The sequence below is a fragment of the Phocoena phocoena genome, chromosome 3 (genome assembly GCF_963924675.1).
Source record: "Phocoena phocoena chromosome 3, mPhoPho1.1, whole genome shotgun sequence".
NCBI classification, from domain to species: domain Eukaryota; kingdom Metazoa; phylum Chordata; class Mammalia; order Artiodactyla; family Phocoenidae; genus Phocoena; species Phocoena phocoena.
Genome location: NC_089221.1, coordinates 92,153,443 through 92,181,074, shown reverse-complemented (window position 1 = coordinate 92,181,074; position 27,632 = coordinate 92,153,443). Strand labels below are relative to the sequence as shown.

General features: G+C 45.3%; 1 protein-coding gene across 2 annotated transcripts in view; it reads right to left on the bottom strand.

Annotated features, from left to right (window-relative positions):
- The window catches only part of MCC (MCC regulator of WNT signaling pathway), a 430,319-nt gene that overhangs the window by 51,635 nt on the left and 351,052 nt on the right, over nt 1-27,632 (bottom strand). For both annotated transcript variants that reach the window (XM_065873958.1, XM_065873959.1), the window contains 2 exons: nt 18,726-18,889; nt 16,450-16,656 (listed from right to left, as the gene is read on the bottom strand). In XM_065873958.1, coding sequence (XP_065730030.1) covers nt 16,450-16,656; nt 18,726-18,889 — 371 coding nt within the window. The remainder of the gene's footprint in view (nt 1-16,449; nt 16,657-18,725; nt 18,890-27,632) is intronic.

Genomic DNA, 27,632 nt, shown 5'->3' with positions numbered 1-27,632 from the left:
CAGAAGTAGAATGACCATCTTTGAGGGATGTTTATTCATTCAGCCTCGTGTGCCTGACACATATGGGCACAAGAGACAGAACCCAGGATGAAATCTGTACTCGCGTGGACCTCGGAGCTCAGCGGAGAGAGACAATTTCAACACAAGCGCACCCGCATGCCATAAATATCTATCCAGAGTTTGCAGGAAGCAGAAAAGGCGAAGAGAGTGACTCCACCTGAAGTCATTAGGGAGCCATCCTTGAGTAGAGCCTCACAGGTGAGCAGGGCTTCAGGGATGAGATGAGTAAGGGGCTGGCTTTGGTGGTGGGGCAGGGAGAGTAGCTTGGATGACACACTGTGTCTGAAGAACTGCAAGTTATTCAGTGTGCACGGTGTAGGAGAGAGACCTGCCCTGGGAAGGAGGTGAGGCTAAGGTGATGAGGCAGAGATGGTACCCATGGCTTCTCTCCAAGGGACTTCGAGATGACATTATCCTGGGGACAGTGGGAAGGAATATCTAAATAGCCCTTCGGTACAGAGAAACACAGGGCCCTTTCAATTACATTTAGAACACACATTTACCTGCACAGAATTTAAATGTCCAAATTCTGCTTCTCTATGGTTACGGCTCACGGACTTCCAAAGAGAGAAGTGCTCCAAGCAAATGAAGATGACTGTTAGAAACTGGTCTCTCTGATGACCTTGATCACAGTTTCATCATTACGTACAGTGTCTATCTTAAAGGGCACACTGACTGAAGCATCCAAGGGCCCTTACAAATGGGCACCAGACCCCACTGGGAAAAATTAGCACCAGGACATCTAAGGCAGGGTTTCTCCAACTTGTCAGTGTACCAGGATGTCCCAGAGGGCTTGTTAAAACACAGAGCCCAGGGTGCCACTCTCAGGGATTCTGATTAGTAGGTAGAGACCAAGCCTAAGGAGTCTGTGTATCTAACAAGCTCCCAGGAGATGCAGATGCCAGGTCCCGGTTAGGGACTCGCACCTTGAGCAGCAGTGACCTAAGGGACTGCCAAGGCCACGTGGTACTTTAGTCCCCGACACAGAAGGAGCAGGGCTGCACCTCTGCCAGCCCTGACGCCAAACCCTTCCAAGCAAACCCTTCTCTAAAAGCAACTGGAGAGCTTTTCGTATTCAATATCTTGCATGTCTCCACTCTGCTAAACTGGGAACCAAAAGTAATTGAAATTTCAATAATTCATCAGCATATTAGAAGCCAAAATAGGAAAATTCCCCCAGAGAGAACTACATTCAATGGTGAAACAGCTCAAAAGTGCCTGAAAGCTGTCTCTGCTGCGGCTTCCAGTAACTGGGGGTTAACAGAAATGTGTGTCATCCTCATAAAGGGCCAGACACAGAGTTGCCCTCAAAATAGTTTAAAGACTAGAAAAACACATGCCTGTCAAAGTCAAGTGGTATTGCTGGTGAGAGATTATAAGGCTCATTCTGGAATGGTCCCGATAAACTGTGCCTCTCTGTGCCCCATGGCAGAGGGACAGGACCCATTTTTCCATCAGGCCAGCTTCCTGGCACCGGGGAAACCACTCTGGTAGAGACCATGGATTTCAAGTTCTACCACTGTGAGAGTCTGACGAGGTTCTGAATAATCAACAGTGTTAACACCACTCCCAAATCTAAAAAGTGTCTGAATCATTCCCAAAACAATCAGTGGTCTGGGCTTCCTAGAATCTCAACTGGCCCACTCATCTCTCTTTTAAAAAAGCAAAAATGGCCCTGGGCATTTTATAAAAGCGTCATTAAAACTACCCATGTTATAAAAAAAAGTTTCTTCTTCTAATCACTAAAGTCAAACATGTCCACTGTAGAAAATTTAGATGACACTGAAAAATGAAGCCAGAAAAAGTACCTATGTCCTTTCTTACTCTACAGAGTAAGAGCTTCTAGTCATTTCCCATGGTGTGCTTGTGCATGGGCACGCATGCTGAAAATGATTTCTAAATCTAAATACCCATTCTCATATTAAAAGTTCTGGACGCAGAGAATGTCTTTGAAAACTAAAGGGTGATAACCATGCTTATTTTGGTCTACGCTTTATTAATTAATGATCATGGTTAGGCAGTGAAAAAAAATCCAGCTGAAGGGGGTGGAGTGAGTCTGTGATGGAGAGACAGCTGGTTGAGTTAAATAGCCTCTCTCTTCTGGCTTGGGAGGTGGGGTCTTAATTTAAATGAATAAATGCACAGAAATGAAGGCTATAACCAATCTGCTGATTCAGCTTAGGTAAGGCTTAGGAGAGGGGAGAGAGACTGCTGTTAGAGTCCTCGCTTTTATTCTTACCCATTGTAGTAAGTGGAATTGTGTCCCCCTCAAAAGATATATCCAAGTTCTAAACCCCCAGTACCTGTGAATGGGACCTTATTTGGAAATACGGTCTTTGTAGATGTAATTAAACTAAGGATCTCAAGATGAAATCATCCTGGATTTAGGGTGGGTCCTAAATCCAATGACTGGCGTTCTTGTAAGAAAAAAGAGAAGGAGATTTGAGACACAGACACACAAAGAAGAAGGCCGTGTGAAGACGGAGGCAGGGATTGGCCACAAGTCAAGGGCTACCAGAAGCTGGAAGAGGCGAGAAAGGATTCTCTCTAGAGCCCTTGGAGGAAGTGCAGCCCTGCCAACACCCTGATTTTGTAGACTCCAGAACGGTGAGAGAATACGTTTTTGTTGTTTTATGTCACTAAGTTTGAGGTAATTAACTAATATACCCATCCTTTCACTGAAGATATGTTATTAAAGAAAATATCTTTCTTTCAACCAGATATGTGGTTTGGAGTCAGGGGGTAGCTGGGAATCACAGGAACCCTAAGTAGGAATCGATACTGTGGGAAAGTAATTCATCACCCATAAAGCCTTTCCCAATTGCTGTTGACATCTTCAACAGCAGAACACAGAACACGACTTCAGTGGCCATTTTCTCATTTCTCCTAAAGTGAGTATGTAGCCAGGCCCCATCTAGAGGCCCAGAAGAGAAGTTTGTCTGTTACGTACATTTGAAACCTGCAGAGTATGAAGGTGAGATTCTCGTCTTTCAGTGGCTCAGAGTCCTAGGCTCAGATGTCTGCCCTAGCCAGACACCTCGTGAAACATGCTCTGAGAAGGGATACCAACAAGGAGTGTCCGCATTGTGAAAGAAGCATTATTCTGCCTTCCCAGAGTAGGAAACGCCGGCGTGCAATCTGGAAGGTTGGGTAGCTGTTTAACAAGCAAATAGAAAGAGGAAAAGGCATGGGGGGCTCTGAAGGTTCAAGGAAGGAAATGACAGTAAAATGCCAGGACTCTGCTTCTCTCGCTTAGAGTTCAATGACTTCCCAAAGAGCGAAAAGGGCTTCATAAAATCATTTTATTAGAGAAGAGAATGGACTGGATTGAGGAAGAGAAAGGAAGTGAGTCAAAGCTGCACATGAGAAATGATGAGGGCTCAAATACAGTCAGTGAAGTGGGAGCAAAGATGCCTAATACTCCCTAGGCCAGCATCGTCCAATAGAACTTTCTGTAACAACGGGAATGTTCTATAGCCCTACTGTCCACAACGGTGGCCACAAGCCACATGCAATGCGCCTAGTATACCTAAGGAACTTTATTTTTAATTGTACTGTATTTTACTTAATTGAAATTCAAATTAACATAGTTTTGCACGGCTAGTAGCTACTGTATTGGTCAATGCAGTTCTAGAACGATTCAAGAAAGGGACGAGATACCCAAACTTGTGGCTGGAACGACTTAGCAGATCATGGTATTACTCAGCAAAATGGTGAAAACATAAGCAGCTGATTTCTCAGAGATAAACAAAGATGCCAACTTTGGATATATTGAATTTGAGGAAACCATCAGATGTGTGAAGAAGGATATTCAGTCAACATTTAGAAATATAATCCGAGGGAAGGAGATCAGAACTGGACTTCTACATGTGGATATAGTTGCCAAGGGAAAAGGTGCAGCCATGTGGGTGGGAGGAGAGACTCTAAGTAGCTGGTTGGACCGAAGGCTCAACTGAGGACAGTAGGAAGGGGCGGCTTTTGCTCTAAGAGAGAAAGAAGAGGTAAGGATAGATAATAAGAAAGGTGTGTTTGCAGACTGGAGAATGAGGATGGGAAACAGGAGGCTCCCACCTGATGGCTTTTGTCTCTCTTAGAGACAAGAGTTAAGGTCCTCTTCTAGGAGAGAAGGAGGGAATAGTAGCTGTCAGAAATGAGAAAGGAAGCTGACCGATAACCCAAAGAGAGAGAGAGAGAGACAGACAGACAAAGACAGAGAGAGAGAGAGAGAGAGAGAGAGAGAGAGAGAGAGAGAGAGAGAGAAAGAGAGAGAGAGAGGCTTACCCAACAGCACTGAGAAGTCGGCTGAGCTTTTTCATTCTAGACAGCAGACTGACTCAAGGCATTATTTTCTTCAAACCCCAGAGACCTCATGAAAATGGTAGTAAAGAATAAAAAAAGAATCAAAACCATAACAGTGAAAAGAATGTGCTTGGGGCATTAGCAGACAGAGGATTTGGGCGCATTCCTTAAAAGCAGAGTGGAAGGAAGAGTACTGATGAAAGAAACAAAATGGAAAAAGGCAAATTCTATAAACTATACGAGGGGAGGTGGCCAATCTACCCAGAAGAAGGTTGGCAGGGTTTAGATGCAGCCTCAGCAGGTACTACGAAGGACAAGAATGAGAGGTAGGGCTGGAAACAGGAGGGGTAACTGTCTGTATACAGAAATGGAAATTTCCAGCATATGACGGCCTCAGCTAAAGTAAACAGACAGTCCTCCTATGAAAAATGCATAGAAACGCTGCATAAAAAGGAACAACGAGAAAGAAATTCATTGCCAAGGTTCAAAGAAAGATAGTAAAATCTCCAGGTGCCAGAAATGAAGTGAAAAATAAGGTTAGAGAGGTTAGGAGGGAGCCGTGGGATGGAGAGCAGGGCGTGGAGTGTGCACGCCGGGGTGTGGGGCGGGGAGAGGGACAGGGGCCCCTGCAGGTCAGGCTTTTTGAGCTGATCCTCCAGCATCAAGCTGGGAGCCTTCCTGCCCGACCCATCTGTGAGAAGCGGACTCAGCGCGTTGCCCCGGAAGCCGGAAAGGAGTCCCTGGGCTGTGCAGATGGGTTAAGCCTAAGAAACCAACATCTCAGACCTGTGACACATTTGGGTGTGCAATCCAAGTTTATCCTAGCTCCCTAGTGTGGGACCCCAATCTTACAAATTCACACTGAAAACTGGTCTGGATTTTGCCAGGCCACTCACTGCCCCAGAAACCTAACTGGTAAACCACCCAATATCATTAGAGAACAGGAAGAGACTTAAGCCTCCCATGACTAGGAGCCCAGGACCATGGAGCTGCTTGACATGGAAGGATGACTGCAGGGAGAGGAGGATGAGACAGGAGAGCCAGCAGGCTAAATCAGGAGATGATTCCACTGGAGGAGAAATCAGAATACAGCAACCAGTAAACCACATCACAATTACAAGTATGTTTAGGGCCCTTAAAGAGATAAAAGGAATTATTTCTGTACACAATAAATTACGAAACAAAAATAGGCAGATATCAAACAAGAATAGGTAGATGAAAAAAAAGCCCATGGAAAACATAGTCAATGAAATAAAATCAGTGTACGGGTTAAGCTTTAGACTGGATAAAACTGGAAAGAGAAGTAGTGAACAGGAGCACAGTACAGAGAATTCAGAACACAGCATGGGCAGCTAAAGAAGGACAAAATATGCAAGTGTCACTGAGAGGCTTCAACACACTTTTTTCTTTTTTTTTTTTTACGGTACACGGGCCTCTCGCCGTTGTGTCCTCTCCTGTTGCAGAGCACAGGCTCCAGACGCACAGGCTCAGCGGCCGTGGCTCATGGGCCCAGCCGCTCCGCAGCGTGTGGGATCTTCCCGGACCAGGGCTCGAACCTGCATCCCCTGCATCGGCAGGCAGATTCTTAACCACTGCGCCACCAGGGAGGGCCTTTCAACACACTTTTAAAGGAGTTCCAGAGGACAGGAACACAGATAATGACAGAGAAACGCTATTTGAAAAGAGAACAGGTGAGCTTTCCAGATGTAGAGACCAATGTAAGTCCCGAGACCTAAGTATCATGTCAGGTGCTAAGTAGTTGTGGCAGTTTTTAGATGTGTCTGCAAATGCTTTGATAGTCTCTCCATCACTGGACTCTAGTTCCCCTCTCGTTGCACACGCCCGGCCTGAGAGATTGCATCTGATGAACAGAGTGTAGTGAAAGTGCTACCACATAACTTCCAAGGCTAGGTTAGAAAAGGCAATACAATTTTGCCAAGCTCTCTCTTGGGATGCTGGCCCTTACACGCCGCCGACTCTGTCGTGAGGAAGCACAAGCCACACGGAGAGGATGCTTGTGGGTGCTCTGACCAACAGTCCCTGCTAAGGTCCAGACAGCAGCTAGCCTCACCCACCAGACAAACGAGTAAGGAACCCTTCAAGACGACTCTGGCTCCAGCCACCATCTGACTGCGACCACATCTGAGCCCAAGAGAGAGAACAGTCCACTGGAGCCCAGTCATTCCCAGGAAGATGCAGTTAACAGTAAATGATTGTTGTTTTAGGTCTCCATGTTTGGGGTGGTTTGTTATGCAGCTGGTGCTAACTGGAAGAAGAGGATGAAAACACGGCGTATCTAGAAACACTGCGGTGCAAATGTAGGGCGAGGGGAAAGGATAAAGAGAGAATCTTAAAGCTGTCAGGTGGGGAGAGATGACACAGGCTCTGGGGCAGGGGGGTAGGTTTGTTTCACTCACTACTGTATTCAACACATTGAACAGTGTCTGACACAGTGTCGGTCTCAATACAATCTGTTGAACATCGCCAATAAAACTGTCACCCTAAAATCCAATACCTGGCCTACTACAGTAGGCTGAGTAATGACCCCCAAAGATGTCCACACCTGAATCCTGGAAACCTGTGAATATATTACCTTACGTGGCAAGAGGGAATTTGCAGGAATGAGGAAGCACAACTGAGAAGGAACACAGCCCTGATGACACTCTGATTAATAAATCTGTGTTATTTTACGCCACTGTTGGTGGTTATCTGTCTAAGCAACAAGAAGAAACTATACCCCTATCATGAAGAGTGTGGGAAAAAATAAAGATATTCTCAAAGATTAAGAATTAGGCACCCGTAGACCTTTGCTGGAAGAACTTCCCAAGGACACAGGCTTTTCAGGAATTAGAACATTGAACTCAGAAAAAGAATGGGGTAAGAGGAATAATGATAAGCACAAAAACTGGCGGAGATGTAGGGGCAGAAGGAACCTTCCTATGCTGCTGGTGAGCGGACAGATGGGTGGGCCAGTCTGGAAAGCCGCACTGCAGGATTTGGTCCAAGTAAGAACATGCACACCCCAGGACTCTGCAACCTCACTCCCGGACATGTATTCCAGAGGAATTTCCACACAGGACCAAAGAGGACATGTGCACGGGACTATGCACTGGAGCGCTATTTGTGGTAGTGGGAGGTCTGGATGTCAGGCGCGGTAACCATGGTGGGGACACGACAGAATGTCAGGAGGCCATCAGACCTCATGCATACACAGCGACATGGACAGACCTTAAAAATCAGAGCGCTCGGGGGAAACAAAGAAAAAAGTCTACAGCACCACACGACTGATGTAAATTAAAAACAACACACAAAACATTGTGTACAAGTACACACATAAAAGTGAGGGAGAGGGAGTGGGAGAGAAAAGCAATACATAAATTAAAAGAGGGCCTTTTCACAATCAATGAGTATGCTTTAACAGAGGGATATAATTAGCTTATTTCTCTGCCCCGCAGGCCAAATTGAAAAGAAAAACAAATGAAAGAAAGTAAATACAAAGATGGGCAGTCGGGAGCCTGAGAGATTGTGCAGAGCCAGAGAGCGAGATGCTGGCGAGGAGGAAGAGTCTGTCGCGGACAAAGATCTCTGGGATGGGCACAGAGGTAGTTTTCTGGGAAGGCGGGCAGTTCACCGGGACAGTGAGGCAGGGGCAGGGGTAAGCAGAGCAGCTACTGGCCCTTCGCTCTCCCAGGACCATGGTAGGAGCACAGACAACGAGACGACCGAGCGTGCTGATGAAGGCATCTGTGAATGTGGTCCACAGATGAGTGACAAGCACGAAAGAAAGGTGGCACCGGAGTCCTGAGTAGGATGAGAAACATTATTAGCCATAAAAGAACGAGCCTGTTCCGCTGATGATAACGGAGGAGCGGCTGCTGTGTAGCCGTAATTTCAGGCGGTTAGGTCGTAATCCATAGTTTCACTGTGAATTGCGGCTGGCTGAGATGAGATGATTTCTACCCTGCAGCGGGCTGAGGATCGCTGGGCCGGAAAAGTTCTACTGAACGAGCTTGAGGCAGTGAGTCTGGTGGAGTCTCAAGAAAGCTGCCTCCTCTAAGTCCAGACTTTGGGAGTGTTTTGCAGAGAACCACTTCCTCCTATTGGAGATTTTATAAGACTTTTCTTTCTTGGAGCCCTCCAACAGATAAGAAATCAGAATTTATTCACAGAAGGAGGAAAGCAAGCCCAGCAGCATTTCCATTCTCTGAAGATGTGATGGGTGTACTGTGTTCTTTTGTTCTACAGCCCACGAAGGAACCTGGACTGGATTACCTAAGTGGCTGTGTCAGGGAAAAGGTCAGCGCCTTGGCTGTCTTCCTCATTTCTTACCAGCTTTCAAACAAACGGAGTCAGCTACGTGCTTTATAGCCAAGAGCTGGCCTTTACGCAGCTGGACTTCCTCACAAGAGCAGAGGCTGGAGAAGGGAGACAGGGATGGATAAGCCAACACCAGTGCCCACAGCTAAAAAAGCTGCTTCACAGTTTCCGTGGCACAGATGTGCACAAAGCCCTTTTAGAAACAGTTTCCAAAGAAGACACGAGGAAATCAGTTTTGAGGGTTCTCTACCTTGGATTGCCCCTAAAGCTTCCTCGAACAACAGAGAAGAGGGGTGACAGGCTTTGCCAATAATGCTCTGTCGGGCTCAAGACAAACATATGCACACATAGCCTTTTCTCTATGAAACAGACGTATTTTGTCTTCACTTTGTGTTGTTTTGGAATGCCAGGAAGACTGATGGATGGTACCCTAACGAGTCTGGCACCCACGTTACTATAAGAGAGGATGCTTTACTTCTGGTCTGTGTGGAAGCAGGAGAAGAAATGGGAAAAAGAGCAGAAAGAACGCAGGAAAGGAGTCCAAACAATAGAAAAAATGAATGCTGCATCCCACAGTGAGGCTACCAGAGCCGAAGCTTTGGTGCTAAGAGTTAATGTCAGCATAGACCAAGGTTATTAAACTTCTGTGGGCCCCAGTTTTCTCATGTCTAAGAAGGGTATAATAGTACCTCTTGTAGAATTCTCGTGCAGACTAAATGAGATGTGCATAAATCACTACTCATCACAAGTAAATGCTCAAAACACGTTCAGTGTCACAATTCAGGCTCTGCGTCCTGCTTTGCCTTCAGAGGTACCTATTTTTAGTCCAAGAGGGGTATGTTTAGTCTGAAAATATCCAAAGAATGTTAATACTATTAATATTATTAATGTGTCCTTAAAAATAAGCTATCAAGACCACTGAAAAAAAAATGCATTGGTAGGTGGCACCTTGTAAAACAATTTTCCTTCATCGGGTAGCACAGGAAGTCCTCCCCTATGCCAGGCAATGCACCTTGCCTTTGGAGCCCCAGGGTGCCCGTGTCCTGCTAGATTCTAGGATGAGCACACCCCTCTCCGCACCCACTCCTATAGCTCGTGTGACCCTGCTGAGTGGACAGACAGGGTTGGGAACCTCTCTTGTTTCAGATGCAAGATTCATCACTGCCATACTGTGGCCCCTGGAGGAGCAGGCTCGGCACGAATAGGAAGTGCCAGAAGGCTGTGGTTCTCTCTCTTTTCACTCTACCTGTGGGAAGAGAGGTAAAGATGGCTGGAGAGGCTCTTGGAACACGCCCAGTGACTGAAGGACACTGCCTTCCCTTTCCTCTCTGGGAGATGGCTGGGATCACAACAGGGAAGTGTACGAGGGTCCTACACCCCATGCATTGATTTGGTGGCTCATGGAAGGGCCTGGGCATCTATCCTTTGAAAAAGCTACCCAGTGATTCTGTCACGCATGTTGAGAGCCACCTCGAGATGGATGAGTGAAACCGCCAGTTTCTCTGGCACCCTGATTCCTGTCCAAGCCTATCTGGTTATCATACTCAAAGCAAATAAATCAGCTGTGTTAGGAACATCTACGGCTCAACAAATACCCATGTGCTCCCTTCATATTTCTCAGCCCCTCTACAGTTAGGTGGAGCATCTGTAGAGTTCTGGCCAATGGGCTGTGAGCAGAAGCATTCAGATATAGGGGTGAGTCTGTTCAAGTGATGTTTTAGATAATGGGTTACCATCAGCCTGGGTTCCTGAGTGAGTACATGGAGTAGAGCTGTGTGCTCATCTCTAAACCTGCATTGGACGTGCAGTGCAACCAGAAAACAAGCTCTTTTGGTGGGCCATACCACTGAAATTTGGGGGGTTAGTTTGCTACTGCTGTGTAACCTATCCTCCTCTTGACTAATACTCCAGTCACACAAAGGAAGAGCCAGCCGGGACTCCCAAACTGAGGTGGAAGGAAACACTGGAGCAAGATCGCCCTCCTCTCAGCTCCCTCCTACGAGGCCAGATTAGGGCTGGGAACGTGAAAACAGGGTGGTTGTTTTTTTTAAGATAAGTATTTTATGCATTTAAAATTTGCTAATATTGGCATCTTCTTCCTCATATAAAGAAACTCCTGGGCTTCCCTGGTGGCGCAGTGGTTGAGAGTCCTCCTGCCGATTCAGGGGACACGGGTTCGTGCCCCGGTCCGGGAAGATCCCATGTGCCGCGGAGCAGCTGGGCCCGTGAGCCATGGCCACTGAACCTGCGCGTCCGGAGCCTGTGCTCCGCAACGGGAGAGGCCACAGCAGTGAGAGGCCCGCGTACCGCAAAAAAAAAAAAAAAAAGAAAAAAAAGAAAAGAAACTCCTAAGAGAAATGGAACAGGTAAGATATGAACAAATTTCCATCAAAGACAAAAGAGAATAACTGCTTGTGTGTGGATGTCAAGTTATTAAAGCTGGGAGATACCAATCATGGTCCATAATCCATACTTTATTTTTTTGTTTCTTCAATTTGAAAATTAAGGAAGAGTAGAAAGAAAAAAGAATGCCTATCTTTTCACAGCCTAGACTTACTAGCCTCTTAATATTTTAGCATGTTAGCTTCCCTTCTATTTCTGTGAATCTACTTCTATATATTAAAAACCATACAACTGTAAGAATACACACTTAAAAAATAAACTAGGACACTATAGAAGTGTTCAAAATATCCTTTGACCCATACTCGTAGGTACTCCCCCCACCCCCATAACGATGAGATTGGCTTAAATTGTTCTGCTCTATTTTAAATATTTTTGCATACACACATATAGGATTCAGGCACATTTACACACATATAAATTCACAGTAAATATAAAGTACTGTTTTGAAGTCCTGCATTTTCAATATACAGACGAGAAAAGTATCACGGAGAGGGAGGCTGAGTGGGAAGAGTTCACATGAGATCTAAGGCTAAATAAGGCAAAACGGAGATGAATCTTTATTTAACCTAGGTAAGGTCACAACAGTTTCACTTCTAGAAATATCTCTGCTGTTACTGATTTTTAGTTAAAAATATCAAAGTGATCCTGACGTAGCCTATCATGGGAGATAATTCAGATGAAGTGAATGGCTGCTTCAGAGACAGACCAGCTCTGGACACCTCAGCATGACGCTATACATCTTATCTCCCAGTAAGGGTGGTCAGCCTAATAGTAAGTACATATTATAAATGAATTAATTAGTAGAAAGAAGTACATAATAAAACACATGGTTAACCTTTAAGGTCATTACTGTTTCTAAGCAGACTCCTTCATTTGGTTTGGACTCCTCTTTCCCTTTAAGCATGAACACTGATCGTCAAGTGCCCTTCGAGATGACGAGGGCGAACACCGAAAGTGGATTCGATCAGGTGTTCAGAACCAGTGCAGTAATTAGAAACAGGCACCAATGGATTTAGAACTAATGGCTTTAGGGGTGGCTCTTGGGCTCATACAAGAGGATGCTCAGTAAATCACCAGAGGCGGTGAGTTTACAGGATGAGTGCTACACCTGCAAGCTGCACACGTGCCCGACCCCTCACACCTCCGAGATCCCTCCTGCATTAAAAGGACTGTGGGTAGACGCAGTGCAGCACCACCACCCCTGGCAGGCTCGCAAACTTAAAAGTGGCCCAAAGGATATGACTCACAGACTTAAAAATGGCCCAAAGGGTATCAGCCTGATATCCCTAAAGGACAAGGAACTGGGAACTGAATCCAATCACACGGCCAGCAATTCAGTCAATCACGTTTACAGAATTAAACCCCAATAAGAACTCTGGATTCGAAAGCTTGGGTGAACTACCCTGGTTGGCAATACTCCGAGTTGGCCACACATCACAGCGCAAAGGAGGTAACAAACACCATTCAGGACTCCAGGGGAAGAAAAGAGCTGGGAGCTTTGCCTTCAGACCTCTTTCAGACTTCACCTATATGTCTCTTAGTTTGGCTGGCTCTGATTTGTATCTTTTTGCTCTAATAAAACTATAACTGACTTTGCAGAACTTTCTGAAGACTTTGTACAAAATCTCATAAAGAATGTGTGTTGCCTGTGTTTGATTCAAGTCTATGGTTCAATGGGACACAGATTCATGAGCCAGTGGTCACATCCAGTTCGCTTTACCAAACTATCTGAGGAAAGCACTGATCATTTTTGCTACATGGCAGTTGACCTAAACAATCAGGTAAAAAATACGTAATACAGAGAGGCTGGACCTGCCATCACATGTCCCTCCTATGAGTTCTCAGGGCTTCTCCTGTGTTTATCCCTCCCTATCACTTGACATGTACCATTGTAATGATCTGTTTATTTGCCTGTCTCCCAAACATCCTTCAGGCCAGGTTCTGTGTCCTGTTCATCACCGTAGCCCCTCTGCCTAGCACAGAGAAGATGACCAATCATGTTTACAAAAGGAATGAATGAACAGCCAAATGCTTCCCTTTCTAGAGTAATTAATTCTACTTTGCCTGAATTACACCCGCTCCTTTCAGTGTGAGGAAATGAGCGGTTCTATTACAGAGCATGAAGACCTAAATGATTACCTCATTTAATAATGAGCCGGGACCAGTAATAAAAACTGTCTGCCTGTTGTTCCTTAGTTACTGCTCTGCCAAGTAGCCCGATCTGTTAGCTGACATTAAAGATCTAATTTAATTAAATTTTGAACAAGGCTCAGAAAACCTCCTGAGAGCACTCTGTTTAATTACAGGCAGGGGGCAAGCACCAATCCTATTGATCTGGTCAGTTCAAATTCTATACAATGAATGTGGGCAACGAAAAAAAAAAGTGGCCTCTATTGCTTTCCAGGCAACTTTGATGAACTCTGGATTCTGAGTTGCTAGAAAGACAGGAAAGGCCAACCAGCCATGTTATCGTGTGGTACCACAAGGATGGAAATGAAACTAGACCTCAGTCATTCCTCAGAGCTATATATCATGAAGAAGACACAACGACCAACCACAAAAGACAGATTTCTCCTCAGGGGAATAAAATATATTGGGTGGTGGTAGGGAGAAGTCATCCAGCACTTAAAATCTAGCAAACTGGCATTTACAGGCATCTAGCAAATTCTGACACCCACAATTGTCTTGAAATAAAGAGAAATAAATCTAATTCACGGGTATGTATACAAATTCTGGAGGAAATTTCCAGTTGAGGAAGAGATACAAGTTCCCCAATATATTTTTATTTGGAAATATAAATTATATAAATTTATATAAAATATATAAATTTATATAAATTATATAAATTTAAATAAAGTCATATTAACTGCAAAACTTACACGGTAATAAATGTGATCAGAAGAAAGACTTTGAGTATTGTGTGTGTGTGTGTGTGTGTTTGTGTAGTTATTCAACGTCCATCTAAGAGTTCTAAGAGTCCTTCAAATATATAAGAATTCTTGGGGGAAGAAAGATGGTATGGTGTTAAATCTTTCCAGACTACTGAACAGGTATCTCTGAATTTCATCCCAAACGATTACTGATAGCTTTTGAGCATTTACTGCATGCCATGCGTTGGTTAAGTGCTTAGATAATTCATGAGGATTACCTAGTTTCCCTGCACTGGGTACTATTATTACCCCCACTTCACGGCGGAATAAACCGGGAGGTTAGGTAACGTACCAGAGACTCACAGTGGCTTGGGAGATCAAGCTGTGACTCCAGGTGGTCACAGAGCCCTGGCACAGGGTGTTCCTTAGTACCATCATACTATGCTGTCCTTAATACTAACCTCCAGAGTTGGAGAAAATACTCGAAGGGGAACTGGCTTTTTCTCCTTTGCTAGTCACAATCAAGGGCTGTCTTGTGCTTTAGTAAGTCAAGTGAGAGGAGGAAATTTATTCGAAACCGCAATATGTAATTAGGCCTACGACCAACATTTCCTTCACAAAGCAAGCGCCATCAGAACGTGCGCACTAAGCAAGCACAACTAATTAGGGCATTAGTCATAAAGATCAGGGAGTGTAGCCCAGGAGATTACAGGTGCTGTGGGCCTTAGCGCTAAGTCAATGTCCTCAGCTTGCCCAGAAGTCTTTGCTGACTGCAATGATTTACACCTGCTGTTACAAGGACGGAGACTGGCATCCGATACAGCTGGGTTCTGAAAATAAGCTTACGCGTGTGAGTTCACACAAAATGACATTCAGATATGAGAGTGAGGAATGCTGGCAATAGCCACAAATGAGGAAAAGAGTTGATAACATTCAAAAATAGTAATTTCTTCTGTATTCATAAATAATGGCAATTATGAAACCTGCATGTAGATTAAAAGGAGAATGATGTACGCACACTGATCTTACTGAAAAGCAAGTTAAAGAGTAATGGTGGGGGCTTCCCTGGTGGCGCAGTGGTTGAGAGTCCGCCTGCCGATGCAGGGGACAGGGGTTCGTGCCCCGGTCCGGGAAGAACCCACATGCCGCGGAGCGGCTAGGCCCGTGAGCCATGGCCGCTGAGCCTGCACGTCCAGAGCCTGTGCTCCGCAGCGGGAGAGGCCACAACAGTGAGAGGCCCGCGTACCGCAAAAAAAAAAAAAAAAAAAAAAGAGTAATGGTGTGATCAACTGGATGTATTTTTTTCTCCTCTGTGTGCAAAATTACCAGTCACAGCACAACTCGAAAGCAAGCTTCTAATATTGCCACAATGGAGAAAGAGAATAAAGTAGGTCTAGTAATTCAAAGTGAACTTCAGAGGGAATTGTTTCTGATTGCAGAATTCACTGCTTCACCTCCAGTCCAATCACAGATCAAATTAACAGCCAAACAAAGAAGTACTTGTGGGTTCCTAAGAAAAAACTCCATCTTTGGAAAAGTGAGTGCTTTAACAACTCTGCCAAACATTTCTATCCTGAAACATCAGCTCCTTTAGTAATGGCTGTATTTCCTAAGCAAAGTGGTTCTCAAACCTGTTCAGGCCATAGAGCCATTTAGTGAGCTGGGGTGACTACCAGGAATTACACACACACACACACACACACACTCTCTCTCTCTCTCTCTCTCTCAGTACACACACACACACACACACACTCTCTCTCTCTCAGTACACACACACACACACACACACACACTCTCTCTCTCTCTCTCTCTCAGTACACACACACACACACACACACACTCTCTCTCTCTCAGTACACACACACACACACACACTCTCTCTCTCAGAACACACACACACACACTCTCTCTCTCTCAGTACACACACACACACACTCTCTCTCAGAACATACACACACACACACACACACACACTCTCTCTCTCTCTCTCTCTCAGAACATACACACACACACACAAATATATATATAAGATTATTAACTTTAATGAGTCTGCACTAGAGGAAAGGACATGTCACATTAGACTCAGTATGGATATGGGACAGCAGGTACTATAAGTTTCAAGAAAAATTTACAGAAGAAACTGCAAAGGGGAAATTCTGTGTATTTTTGCAAATTATAAAATATTATTATCCTACCTCAAAGGAAGAACATTTTAATTGAGCTTGGGGGAAGATGTGTGTACCCAGAGAATGGTTGAGAATCACTGCACTGGGATAATTTTTAGCATCCACTTAGATCTGCGATTGCAGAGAAGAGCGTTTTTAAAAATCTTACCTGCACGTCTCAGCGCTTTCAGAATACTTCCAAGCACGACTTCATCACCAGAAAGGGATGGTGATTCACAAGGCTAGAAATGCCACCAAATTCTTGGGGCTGCTCTTGGCTCGACCAGCTGGCTTCGCCTTTGGCCCCAGCCCCCAGGGAAAGGCCTGGCACTCACCCTCCTCCGCAGCCGGTCCCGCTCCTCCCGGATGGCGTTCACGGTGGCCTTGGTCCTGTTCAGCTCCTCCTCTTTACTGCACAGCATGGCAGTCAGGCTCTCGTTCTCTTCCCTCAGCCCAGCCAGCTCCTTCTCCCATCGAGACCGCTCTTCAGCAAGGTTGGGATACAGGTCCCGGCCAAGGACCCCTTCGATCTCCTCCACTGTCTACAAAACACAGCCCCAGAGACAAGCCAAGTGAGCTCCCTGGGAGAAACGGGAGGGGGAGAAAACAGGCCAGCCCACCCAGAGGGGTGGGTCCCACAGTCACTTCACTGCAGAAAGTAATCAAGACTAACGAGAGCCCCTGATTATCTACCCTCTCCCCATTTTCAGATGAGGCTCTGTCACTTGCCTGGGTTACAGTCTGTGTTACCCAGCAGTCCCCCCAGTAAGAAAAGCACCATCCCTTCCTGGTATTTAAGTCTATCAGTAGTGCTAACTGCCATGTCCACACAGATGTTTATCTCCCTCACCCACGGTCCAGAGTCGGTGAATACACATAACCAGACAGCAAGCCAGTCAGTGATCCCGATAAAGCAAATGTGAAGTTGCAAACTGCATACAAAATCTAACTGGAAGTTTCCTAAATTACAGGCTTCCCATGTTCCAACTCAGCAATAGGATAGGTCACATCACCGTTTACAGCTTTTAGTGTCACAACAGAATCAGAAGGTGTGAATGAGGTTCAGTCCCAAGATAAGAAAGACAAAAATAAACCTCAGTGACACAGAAAAGAGTAAGTTCATTGTGGAGGTTTCTAAGACAGGAGGGATTTAATTAATAACACAGCTATGTGCTTAAAAAGAACAGAATCTTAATACTACGTGGAGAGTGTTTTTAAAAATTCATTAAAAACACCAGTATTAATGGAGAAGAAACACGCATAAAATTTGAAAAAAAAGGGAACAACTCATTCTGTTTGCTTTCAGAAACTATTCATTCACAATTACTGTCCTTTGGAAAAGGAAGCATACACCAAATGATTTGGAAAGACGAGGTGGAATTGCCATGTAGGGGTAGAGGTAGAAGGCAGTGAAGAGAAGGGATGGGAAACAGGTCTCAGAAATGGGTGGCATAAGGATGTGTCACTCTTGGATGCTCACATTGGTTCCCTGATGAGGACAGTTACCCAAATCGTGCTGCCACTTTCCACATGCAGTGCTTTGTCCTTCCTCTCAAGTAAGAGACTCATGTCCTACTCAGCCCTACTCCAGGGCCTGCTCTGTCCCTTGCTGGTTGGCAGACACCCTTGGCTTCCTCCTTCCCTCTCAATGCTAAGGCTGGGGCTAGCACCCAAGCTGACATTACAATCAAATACAGGGTCTGGAGATTCCAAAGCAAGAAATACTAGTGGTTACTTCCCGAAACCACATCAACTATGTATTTATAATTGTGATGAATAAAGATGGGAAACCAGATGTATTATAAACATGCATCGTGGTTTACCTCGAGAGACCATAGCTCTTTTGCGAAATCCAGGATTCCTGTTGATAGAAACTTGGGCCCAGAGCCCTCAAACATTTTTCAAATAACACATCACATTTTCCCTTTATATAGGCTCCTCTCAGACTTTTCAGTTTGAATTGTGATGCCTAGGTCACTAAGCTCTGGTGAAGTAACATAAAGATACCAGAGGCCCTGTATCAAGGGGACTTGACATTCCCGTCGCTCATGATGAGTTTGTGGAGATGCAGCAGATTCTTCTCACCTGGTCCTCCCTAAGCAGTAAGATGAATGCACATGAAAGGCGGGACTGAGGTCCAGTCCAGTGCACTCAGGATAGATGACTCGTTCAGGCCCTGAACGTCCCCCTCGTTAGCACCATGAATAGATAACTCCGGAAATAATATTCCAGAGACCTGAAAGCTTTAACAAAATTTCCAAGTTAATCTTACAACTTCAGAGTGCTACATGATGAACCACACTAAAATGACATGGTTCAATACTAGTGGTCTAATAGTTTCCAAGGAAGTAGTCATTTTTGCAGCAAAGCCAGTGATCTTGACTATTGATATAATGACTTTTTCTGATGTGAGTCAACCCAGCAAAAATTTATAGGGCTCCTGCTTCTCCCTGGTGGCCCAATCTTTAGTATGGCTTTCTTAGAAACACTCACTCTCTAACAGGTCTCTGAGTAAAATCACACTTCAGAAGAAAGGCATCTGATCATTTTCCCTCATATGATCTGAAAAGAGCCAGACAGAGAGGATGGGGGTTGGGGGGGGGTGTCCTACCTTAATAGCCAAGTCACAGTGCTCGCTGGCAGTGGTGAGCTGCTCGATGTGCCTGTCCACCTCTGCCACCGAGAGGCTGCAGCTACTCTTCTTCCTGCAGCAGACCACATTCTCCAGCCCCGTCAGCACCCTCTGCAGCTCCGAGTTCAGGTCGCTGCAGTTATCTGAAAGGGGATGCGGATACGAGTTAAGCAGGCAGGTGGGCGATGAGCGCTCTTCTGTTTCGCTTACGGAGAGGAACCCATTCAGGTGAAATGGATGGCAGTGGAGCTGGACGTGTCCAGGTTTAACACCGGCAGCCTGATCTCCCAGCCTGCTGGCCTTCTGAGGCCTGGGGCCAATGCAAAGGCTTTATTAAGGAGTTTCAGATCACGGCCATTTTCTAGACAGCCATGCCACGCTGCATTCTCTCGTCTTTCACTCAAAGCCAGACACATCTCAAGTTTCTCTAGTAAGAACAAAGAAGTGTCCCAGAAGGGGCTGTTAGGACTTCTGGTCAACCTTCCTGCTCAGCCATTCAGATAAGGACTGATTTCAGGAAAAGTTTCAGCTAAAAAGATCTCATAACTTTACTAAACGCAAAAAAAACCCAAAAAAACCCCAGAGTGAGCAGAGACACTAGGTGTTTAAAAAAAATAGCAACTGTATAAGGGACAGTTCTTGCCCTCAGCGAGCTTATAATCAGGACTTTTTTCCCTGATATAACCAATCAACAGGCTCTACTACTGCAATTTATACCACTTCTTCCATCGGGGGAAAACAAACTATTCTAACAAATTCCATATTGTTCTCCATGTGAATGTCTTGTAAGCAATTCTAATAATTTGATTCTGCCTTAAAAGTCTGGGTTACTTTTAATTGTTGGACACCCAGGGCTTAGTCCAGGGAGGAGAATTAATTATAATCTTAATGTGAACTAGACATATCTTAAAAGATAATTTTGGGGGGGTAAAAATCCCCTTAAGTCAAATATAAATATGTCAACCTATTTTGGATTCTATGTATCACTATGCCATTCAATTCTTATAGCAAGACAGGTGTTAACTACAGCGACTTATCAAAGTACACCTTTCCCTTACACTCGGCCTGACTCCTGTATGGAAGAAGCTTAAAGTCTTCACACTTCCCTCCTCTTCCCTTCTCATCGCAGGTTCCATGCCCTAAAATAGTCAATTGCCTTTGGCGCTCACTTGCGGAAGACTTCAAGAAAACTCCCAGCATTACAGTAAGAGAATTTCTCAGAATATTCTGGGCAACTTTATTTGACTGCCTATATCTACAAGTTACCTAAATCTAGACAGAAGCGAAGTATGAAGCTTTCACTGCAACCAATGAACACAATGATTCCCCCTCCTCTCCAACCTGTTTCCCCCACCTCTCCCAGCTCTGTGAACAGCACTACCATCCTCCCAGTTACTCTGGTTAACTCTCTGGCAACCCTGATTTCCTTTTGTTTCACACCCTAAATCCAATCCATTTTTGGACTGCAACCTCCAAAACATATCGCCAAACTGACCTCTTCTTACCATCTCCACTGACATCAGCCTTGGTCCCAGCCGCCATCATTTCTTAACTGAACCACCGGAACAATCTCCTACCTCCAGTCCCCAACACTGTAGCCAAAGTGAGTCTCTTAAGGACATAAGCTGGATCATGTTACTCCCCTGGCCCAAACCGTTATATAAACTGTCATTCAAATAAAGTCTAAACTCCTTACCAGAGTCTCTAAGGCACTGCACGATCAGACCTGTTGATGTTTCAACCCAGGCTGTACCGTGGAACTTCCTGGGGAGCTTTTACAAAACACCAATGTCCAGGCTCCACCCAGGCCAATTAAATCACAATCTCTACGAGTGGAACTTTGGCACTGGAAAATTTTTTAGGCTCCTCAGATAACCCTAACGTGTAGTCGGGGTGGGAACTACTGGCTTCTCTGGTCCTTGCCTCATCTGTCCACCTTCCCCCGCATCACTATGCTATGTTCATGCTCCTGCCATCTCTCCATCCCTGGAAGATGCCAACCTCTCATCTGCCCCAGGGCTTCCTTTTCCTTTGTTGTTCCCTCTGCTGAGACGGAATTCTACCCAAATCTCCTCCTACATTCAGCTCTCAGCTCAAATGCCACCTCCTCACCAAGCTCTTCTCTGTCCGAAGTATGGGGTTCCATCTCTTCCCCCTTAGTCCCTGTCCTATTACCCTATCTTCTCCATGGCAATTATCACTATCTGCTCTGACCGATGTGTCTGTCATCTCTCCTCTACTAAAGTGTAAGCTTCAAGAAAGAAGGGACTTTGACCTTCCTCCTCATTTCATCTCCGACACAACACAGGCAATCAAAAGTTATTTTTAAATGACCAAATATAAATACCACATCATTATATATTTAAGAGCCAGCAAGACTAGAAATAGACTGTCAACAGCAGCATGTTTTACATCCACCTTATGCTTTTTGTCCTCAGTATGGACCATGCCCTGAACTGCTGACAACAGGAGGATAATCTCCACTGCCGAAGCCCTCTGGAGATGGATGGCAGGTGCCCATCACCAACTCAAGACAAGGAGGTCCAGAGCCAGGTGCAGCACTCCTTAGTTCCCACACATGCTGATGAAACTATCTCCCGAGCACACTTAATTCCAGGGTAACGAATGGAGAAGTTTCTCCAAAGGATCATTTACCTTGAGGTGCAGGGTTTCCTGGTACCCTGAGCTGCAGTGAACACACACCCCTGAATTATTTGGATTATTCCTGAGTGGGATGAGGAAGGAAGATGTCTCTATTCAGCCATTCATAAGGATTTCCCTAGCACGGCCCCACCTGATGCAATGATCACCCTGGACATGTCTGCTGAGGGGTCTTCACAGCAGGACTGGAGAGGTGCCACCAGGCTGTGTCCTGAGGATGTTGGGCTACAGGCAACAGGAGGCAAGTGTAGGGACCTGATCAGTCTTTCTTTCTCATTCTTTAATCAGTTGCTGAGCCCTGGCCTCAGGCTAGAAGCAGGGTACAGAGATGAGCATGAGACTTTCAACTCTGAGAGGCTCACAGACGTACGTGGCAAAAGCCACAGTCCTCTCTCCCACTACCCTGGGGAAAGTAACCACAGAGAGCATGATGCAAGTATAGGACGGAGCATCAGGAAGACGGAGGGGGGACTTCCCTGGTGGCGCAGTGCATAAGACTCCGCACTCCCAATGCAGGGGGCCTGGGTTCGATTCCTGGTCAGGGAACTAGATCCCACATGCGTGCCGCAACTAAGAGTTCGCATGACACAACTAAGGAGCCCACGTGCCGTGACTAAGGAGCCCACGAGCTGCAAATAAGACCTGGTGCAACCAAATAAATAAATAAATAAAAAGGAAGATGGAGGAGGGCATTTAAATTAACACGCAGACTGCGCACAGCTCAGGAGCATATTCTATTCATACCTAGGAGGGCTATGAATGCTTTCCTTGGTCTTAGGAAGCCCAATGGGTATCACACAGGCTGGATGATGAACCCCACACACTCTTGCCTATTACCCACTGGTTTTACATAAGCCCCACCAGTAACCAGGTGACCCCTGGCTGTCTTTTGTCAGTGTTCCCAGTTTGGGGCCTCACAGTAGGACAGGGTGGCCAGGCTGGCAGAAGCAGATATTCTGGGTCCCCTGTTGGTGCTGTCGCATAGCACCAATCACTCACCACCACTCACCCCACCATCAACGCTACTCGATACAGGGTGGCCTTATCTTTCAGTTGGTGACACATTCTTCTAAATATAGACTTTGAATAAATCCTCAGTTCCTTCCCTTGGCCTCCAATGCCCTGCACGGTATGGGCCCTGCCAGGCACTGGAGCTTCAACACTGAAGGCCAAGGTAGTTGGAGTCTTTATAAAAGACCCGAAGTTTAAGTTACGGGACCAGAGGAGCAAGATAAGCTCAGACAAGGGACCAAGAGTTCCAGAACAAACAGAAAGGGCCTCATTTATAAACCACAATGAAATACCATCTCAGGCCCATTAGGATGGCTACTATATCAACAACAACAGAAAATAACAGGTATTGGTGAGGAAGCGGAGAAATTGGGGTCCTTGTGCACTGCTGGTGGGAATAGTAAAATGGTGCAACTGCTTTGGAAAACAGTATGGCAGTTCCTCAAAAATTAAAAATAGAACTACCATGTGATCCACTGCTGGGTACATACCCAAAAGAATGGAAAGTAGGCCCTCAGACAGATCCTTGTATATCATGTCCATAACAGCCAAAAGATGGAAATAACCCGTGTCCATCAGCGAATGAATGGATAAACCAAGTGTGGTACATACATACATCAGAATATTATTCAGCCTTAAAAAGGGAGGAAATTCTGACACGTGCTACAACATGGATGAACCTTAAGGATATTAAGCTAGGTGAAATAAGGCAGTTACTAAAAAAGACAAATACTGTATGATTCCACTTATATGAGCTATCTAAAGTAGTCAAATGCATAGGGGACAGAAAGTAGGAAGGTGGTTACCAGGGGCTGGAAGGAAGGGGGACGGGGCAGGTATTGTTTGATGGGTACAATTTCAGTTTTGCAAGATAAAGAAAGTTCTGGAGATCTGTTGCACAACAATGTGAATAAAACTAACAGCACGGACTGGTACACTTAAAAATGGTTAAGACGGTAAATTTTATGTAATACGTTTTTTACTACAATGAAAAAAAAAAAAGGCTCTTCATTTAGGTGATGATCACAGTGACTCTGGTTGGATCAGCACTCTTGACACTTCAGAAAGGGCTTTCACATACATCAAGTTCCACTCCAGCAGGAAGGTGGTAAGCCTCGCTCCAAAGAGGAGGAATCTGAGACTCAAAGACACCCAGTTACTTACCCACAGCTGCACGATGGGTGGGAGGCAGGGCTCGAAGTACAGTGTCGCCCTTCTGTGTCCAGGGCTACCTTCACCACACTGCTCCAACCCAAAACAAGTACTGATATGTGGACAAGAACAAGTCAGCTCAGCCAAGCCTGTGAGGGTACCTACTCATAGCCGCTGTTTCCCAGGAAAGGCAACAGAGGACATATATCAGAATTAAAGGAGGATATTAACTGTGAGTGGACTCGGAAAAATTAACCATGTATAATGTAATTCTTAGAACAATCACTAGAAAATAACGATGAAGAGGCATAGCCAGAAACCAATAAATAAAATAAAATTCTAAAAACTATGCGGTTAACCCAAAAGAAGGAAGACAGGATGGACAGAAGAACAAAAAATTCAGAAGGGGCAAACAGAAAACAAATAGTAAACTGAAAGACCCACAATCAATCGATCATTAACTACATTAAATGTTCATAGACTCCCCAAAAGGAAGATACTGTCAGCATGGATTAAAGGCAAGACTGACACTACGGAGAAGATGGAAGTTATCAAAAACAACAACAACAACAAGAGGAAAGAACAAGCGTTGACAAGAATATGGAGAAACTGTAACCCTTGCACATTGTTGGTGGGAATGTAAAGTGGTACAGCCACTGTAGGAAACAGTTTGGTGGTTCCCGAAAAAGTTAAACATAGAATTACCATATGACCCAGCAATTCCACTCCTAGGTACATGCTCCAAAAAACTGAAAGCATAGACTCAGACAGATGCTTGTATGCCAATGTTCACAGCAACATTATTCACAATAGTCAAAAGATGGAAATAATCCAAGTATCCGTTGACAGATGAATGGATAAGCAAAATGTGGTATAAACGCATGAAAAAATATTATTCCGCCTTAAAAAGGGACAGAATTCTGATACTGCTACAACATGGATGACCCCTGAAGACATTAGGCTAAGTGAAATAAGTCAGTTACAAAGGACAAATATTATATGATTCCATTTATATTAGGTACCTGGAATAGGAAAATTCATAGAAAGTAGAAGAGGGACTTCCCTGGTGGCACAGTGGTTAAGAATCTGCCTGCCAATGCAGGGGACATGGGTTCGATCCCTGGTCCAGGAAGATCCCACATGCCGTGGAGTAGCTAAACCCATGTCACCACAACTACTAAGCCTGCGCTCTAGAGCTCGTGAACCACTACTGAGCCCACGTGCCACAACTACTGAAGCCTGTATGCCTAGAGCCCGTGCTCCACAACAAGAGAAGCCACCACAATGAGAAGCCTGCGCACTGCAACGAAGAGTAGCCCCCGCTCACCGCAACTAGAGAAAGCCTGCGTACAGCAACGAAGACCCAACACAGCCAAAAATAAATTAATTAATTAAAAAAGTAAAAATACAAAAAAAGAGAGAAGAGAGGTTAGAGTAGATGAGCAAATGGGGCAATATCGTTTAATGAATACAGAATGCCTGTTTGGGAGGATAAGAAAACTCTGAAAATGGATATTGGTGATGGTTGCACAGCTCTGTGAATGTACGTAGCGCCACTGCACTGCACACTTGACATGGAACTCCGGTGTGAAGGGTCACACGAGGCAGACCCGCTGCGGCACCTCAGGCTATGCTGTGCTTTGTAAAGTAAAGCTAACGGCTCGGTTCCGTGTCCATGGGACAAAGAGGATGTCCTTTGCAGCAAATACTCATTCTTCTACCAGAGGTTATAGCTTTATAAAAATGAATTTGAGGTAGCACATAGCAAGCAAGCAACCAAGAATAAGGGAAAAACACAATGACTGGGACCAGGGAAAGGCTGAGGAAGCCAATGGAGGTGAACACAGCTGCTAGGGCTGACTCTTCTACTTAGTGCCGTGCTCCCTGGCAGCCAGGGCAGAAATGAATGATCTCCCATCAAAAAGGAGGAAGCATTCCAGTTGCACAAGGGACGCAATGTGTTTTTAACAATTAGATGCTAGAAGAGTTTAGGTACCTGAGACTTCATATGTGGTGTGAAGCGATGTGATTGTGAGTCCTTTCAGCCACAATTTCCCACATAGGCAGATTTCATATGGTTTCTTCTGATACTGACTTTCAATTAAATTTAAGCTGTAGACCATTCAAGTACAACGTAAAGGGAATTCTGGGCAAGGCTAAGCTCATACAATCTTGGCACTCTGCCTTCTAGCTGTCTAATTTGCCGTAGAGATGAAACAGAGGATAAAAAAGAATAAATGGAAGGGACATCTCCCTTCAACCAGAGGATGGCAGGGTTTCATAACTGGTGCAGCCTTTTTAAAAAAACATTTTTGAATTAATTGCCAGCATTTAAAAATTATTAGAATTTACAGCTATTCCTGTAAAATTAGAAGGTCAGGAAATACCGGGCCCAGCTCTTCCCATGACAGCAGCGGGCAGAGTGGCCAGCAGCTGCCCCTTTGGACTCGTCAGGCCATGGTGCTCCACTGTTCTGCCTGCTTTCCTCACCCCATCTGCTGCCCACCGCTGTCAGTCTGCAGCACCTGTCTGGGTGGGCCATCTTTTCCAAACGCAACTTGCCCCAGTTAGACTTCCGATGGCAGCTGGAGAAAAGACAGCTCAGGTTCTATTTTTCTAATGAGAACCCAGAGCCTTAGGTTTTTAGGTTGCTGTCTGAGGGAAGACCCAAGCACCTGGGAAATCTGGAAAGGAGGCCAGAGGACACTCATGGCTATGGAAATGACGCCTCACCAGCATGCTTTCTTGGTTAAATACATACTAGTGGGCAAAGCTGGTTTTCCTCTTTCAGGATCAATTAGACCTATCCCCAGTGCTGTACACAATAAACCATACCAGAGTTGGTTCATTTTGAATATGGTGTTAAAGGCTGACTCTACTTTTGTTGAACCCCCTGTGAGAACCCTAACCCAAATAAAAATATACCTAAATAGGCTAGATGTTAGAAATATTCCCCTGGTCCTTTGATCCCAAGCAATGTGCATTTACCAGAATGAATCTGCTCCAAAATATGGTCCCAACTTCAAACGTACTTACTCCTGGGGCTCGGCATTCACTTCACAGTTAATGGTGATGTGTCTGCCTAGTTTGGAAGCCCCTCGTTCTCTTTTCATAGGTTCTTTTTAAAGCTTTGCCTTAAAATCTGCTCTTCCAGTAAGCCTTCCCCGATTACCTATAGTCTCGTATTTACTTCTTTCTTTGAGGCATCACATTCCCCATAATTACTTATTATCTGACACATGGACCCTACGAAGTCTGGCTCCGGGGAGCAAGGACTCTGTTCATCCATCCTATGTTCCTAGACGCTCACAACACTGGGCACGGAGTAGTACTCGATAAAGACCACATGAGTTGAACGTGTAAAGGTAATGAAAGACGTTTTCTAAGTTAATTTTTTTTTTTTTTTTTTTTTGCTGTACGCAGGCCTCTCACTCTTGTGGCCTCTCCCATTGCGGAGCATAGGCTCCGGATGCGCAGGCTCAATGGCCATGGCTCACGGGCCCAGCCGCTCCACAGCATGTGGGATCCTCCCGGACCGGGACACGAACCTGTGTCCCCTGCATCGGCAGGCGGACTCTCAACCACTGTGCCACCAGGGAAGCCCTAAGCTAATTTTTAAAAGTATCAAGTTTTGTTGTTTTTCTTTTTTTTTTTTTTTTTTGGTACGCGGGCCTCTCACTGTTGTGGCCTCTCCCGTTGCGGAGCACAGGCTTGGGACGCGCAGGCTCAGCGGCCATGGCTCATAGGCCCAGCTGCTCCGCGGCATGTGGGATCTTCCCGGACCGGGGCACAAACCCACGTCCCCTGCATTGGCAGGCGGACTCTCAACCACTGTGCCACCAGGGAAGCCCAAAAGTATCAAGTTTTGTTAGACTGCTCACTGACAAAGTATCATCAACTTGGAAAATGCGCTTGTGGCATGTGAATGTGGTCTGCAGAACCTCTTCTCACAAAAACAATGTCCACAGCGATGGGTGGGGCTGCAGTAACACTAGTGAGGTCTGTACTTTATTACCATTATAGACGAAATAGGCTTCCGGGGCTGGTCTGGGCAGCTAACAC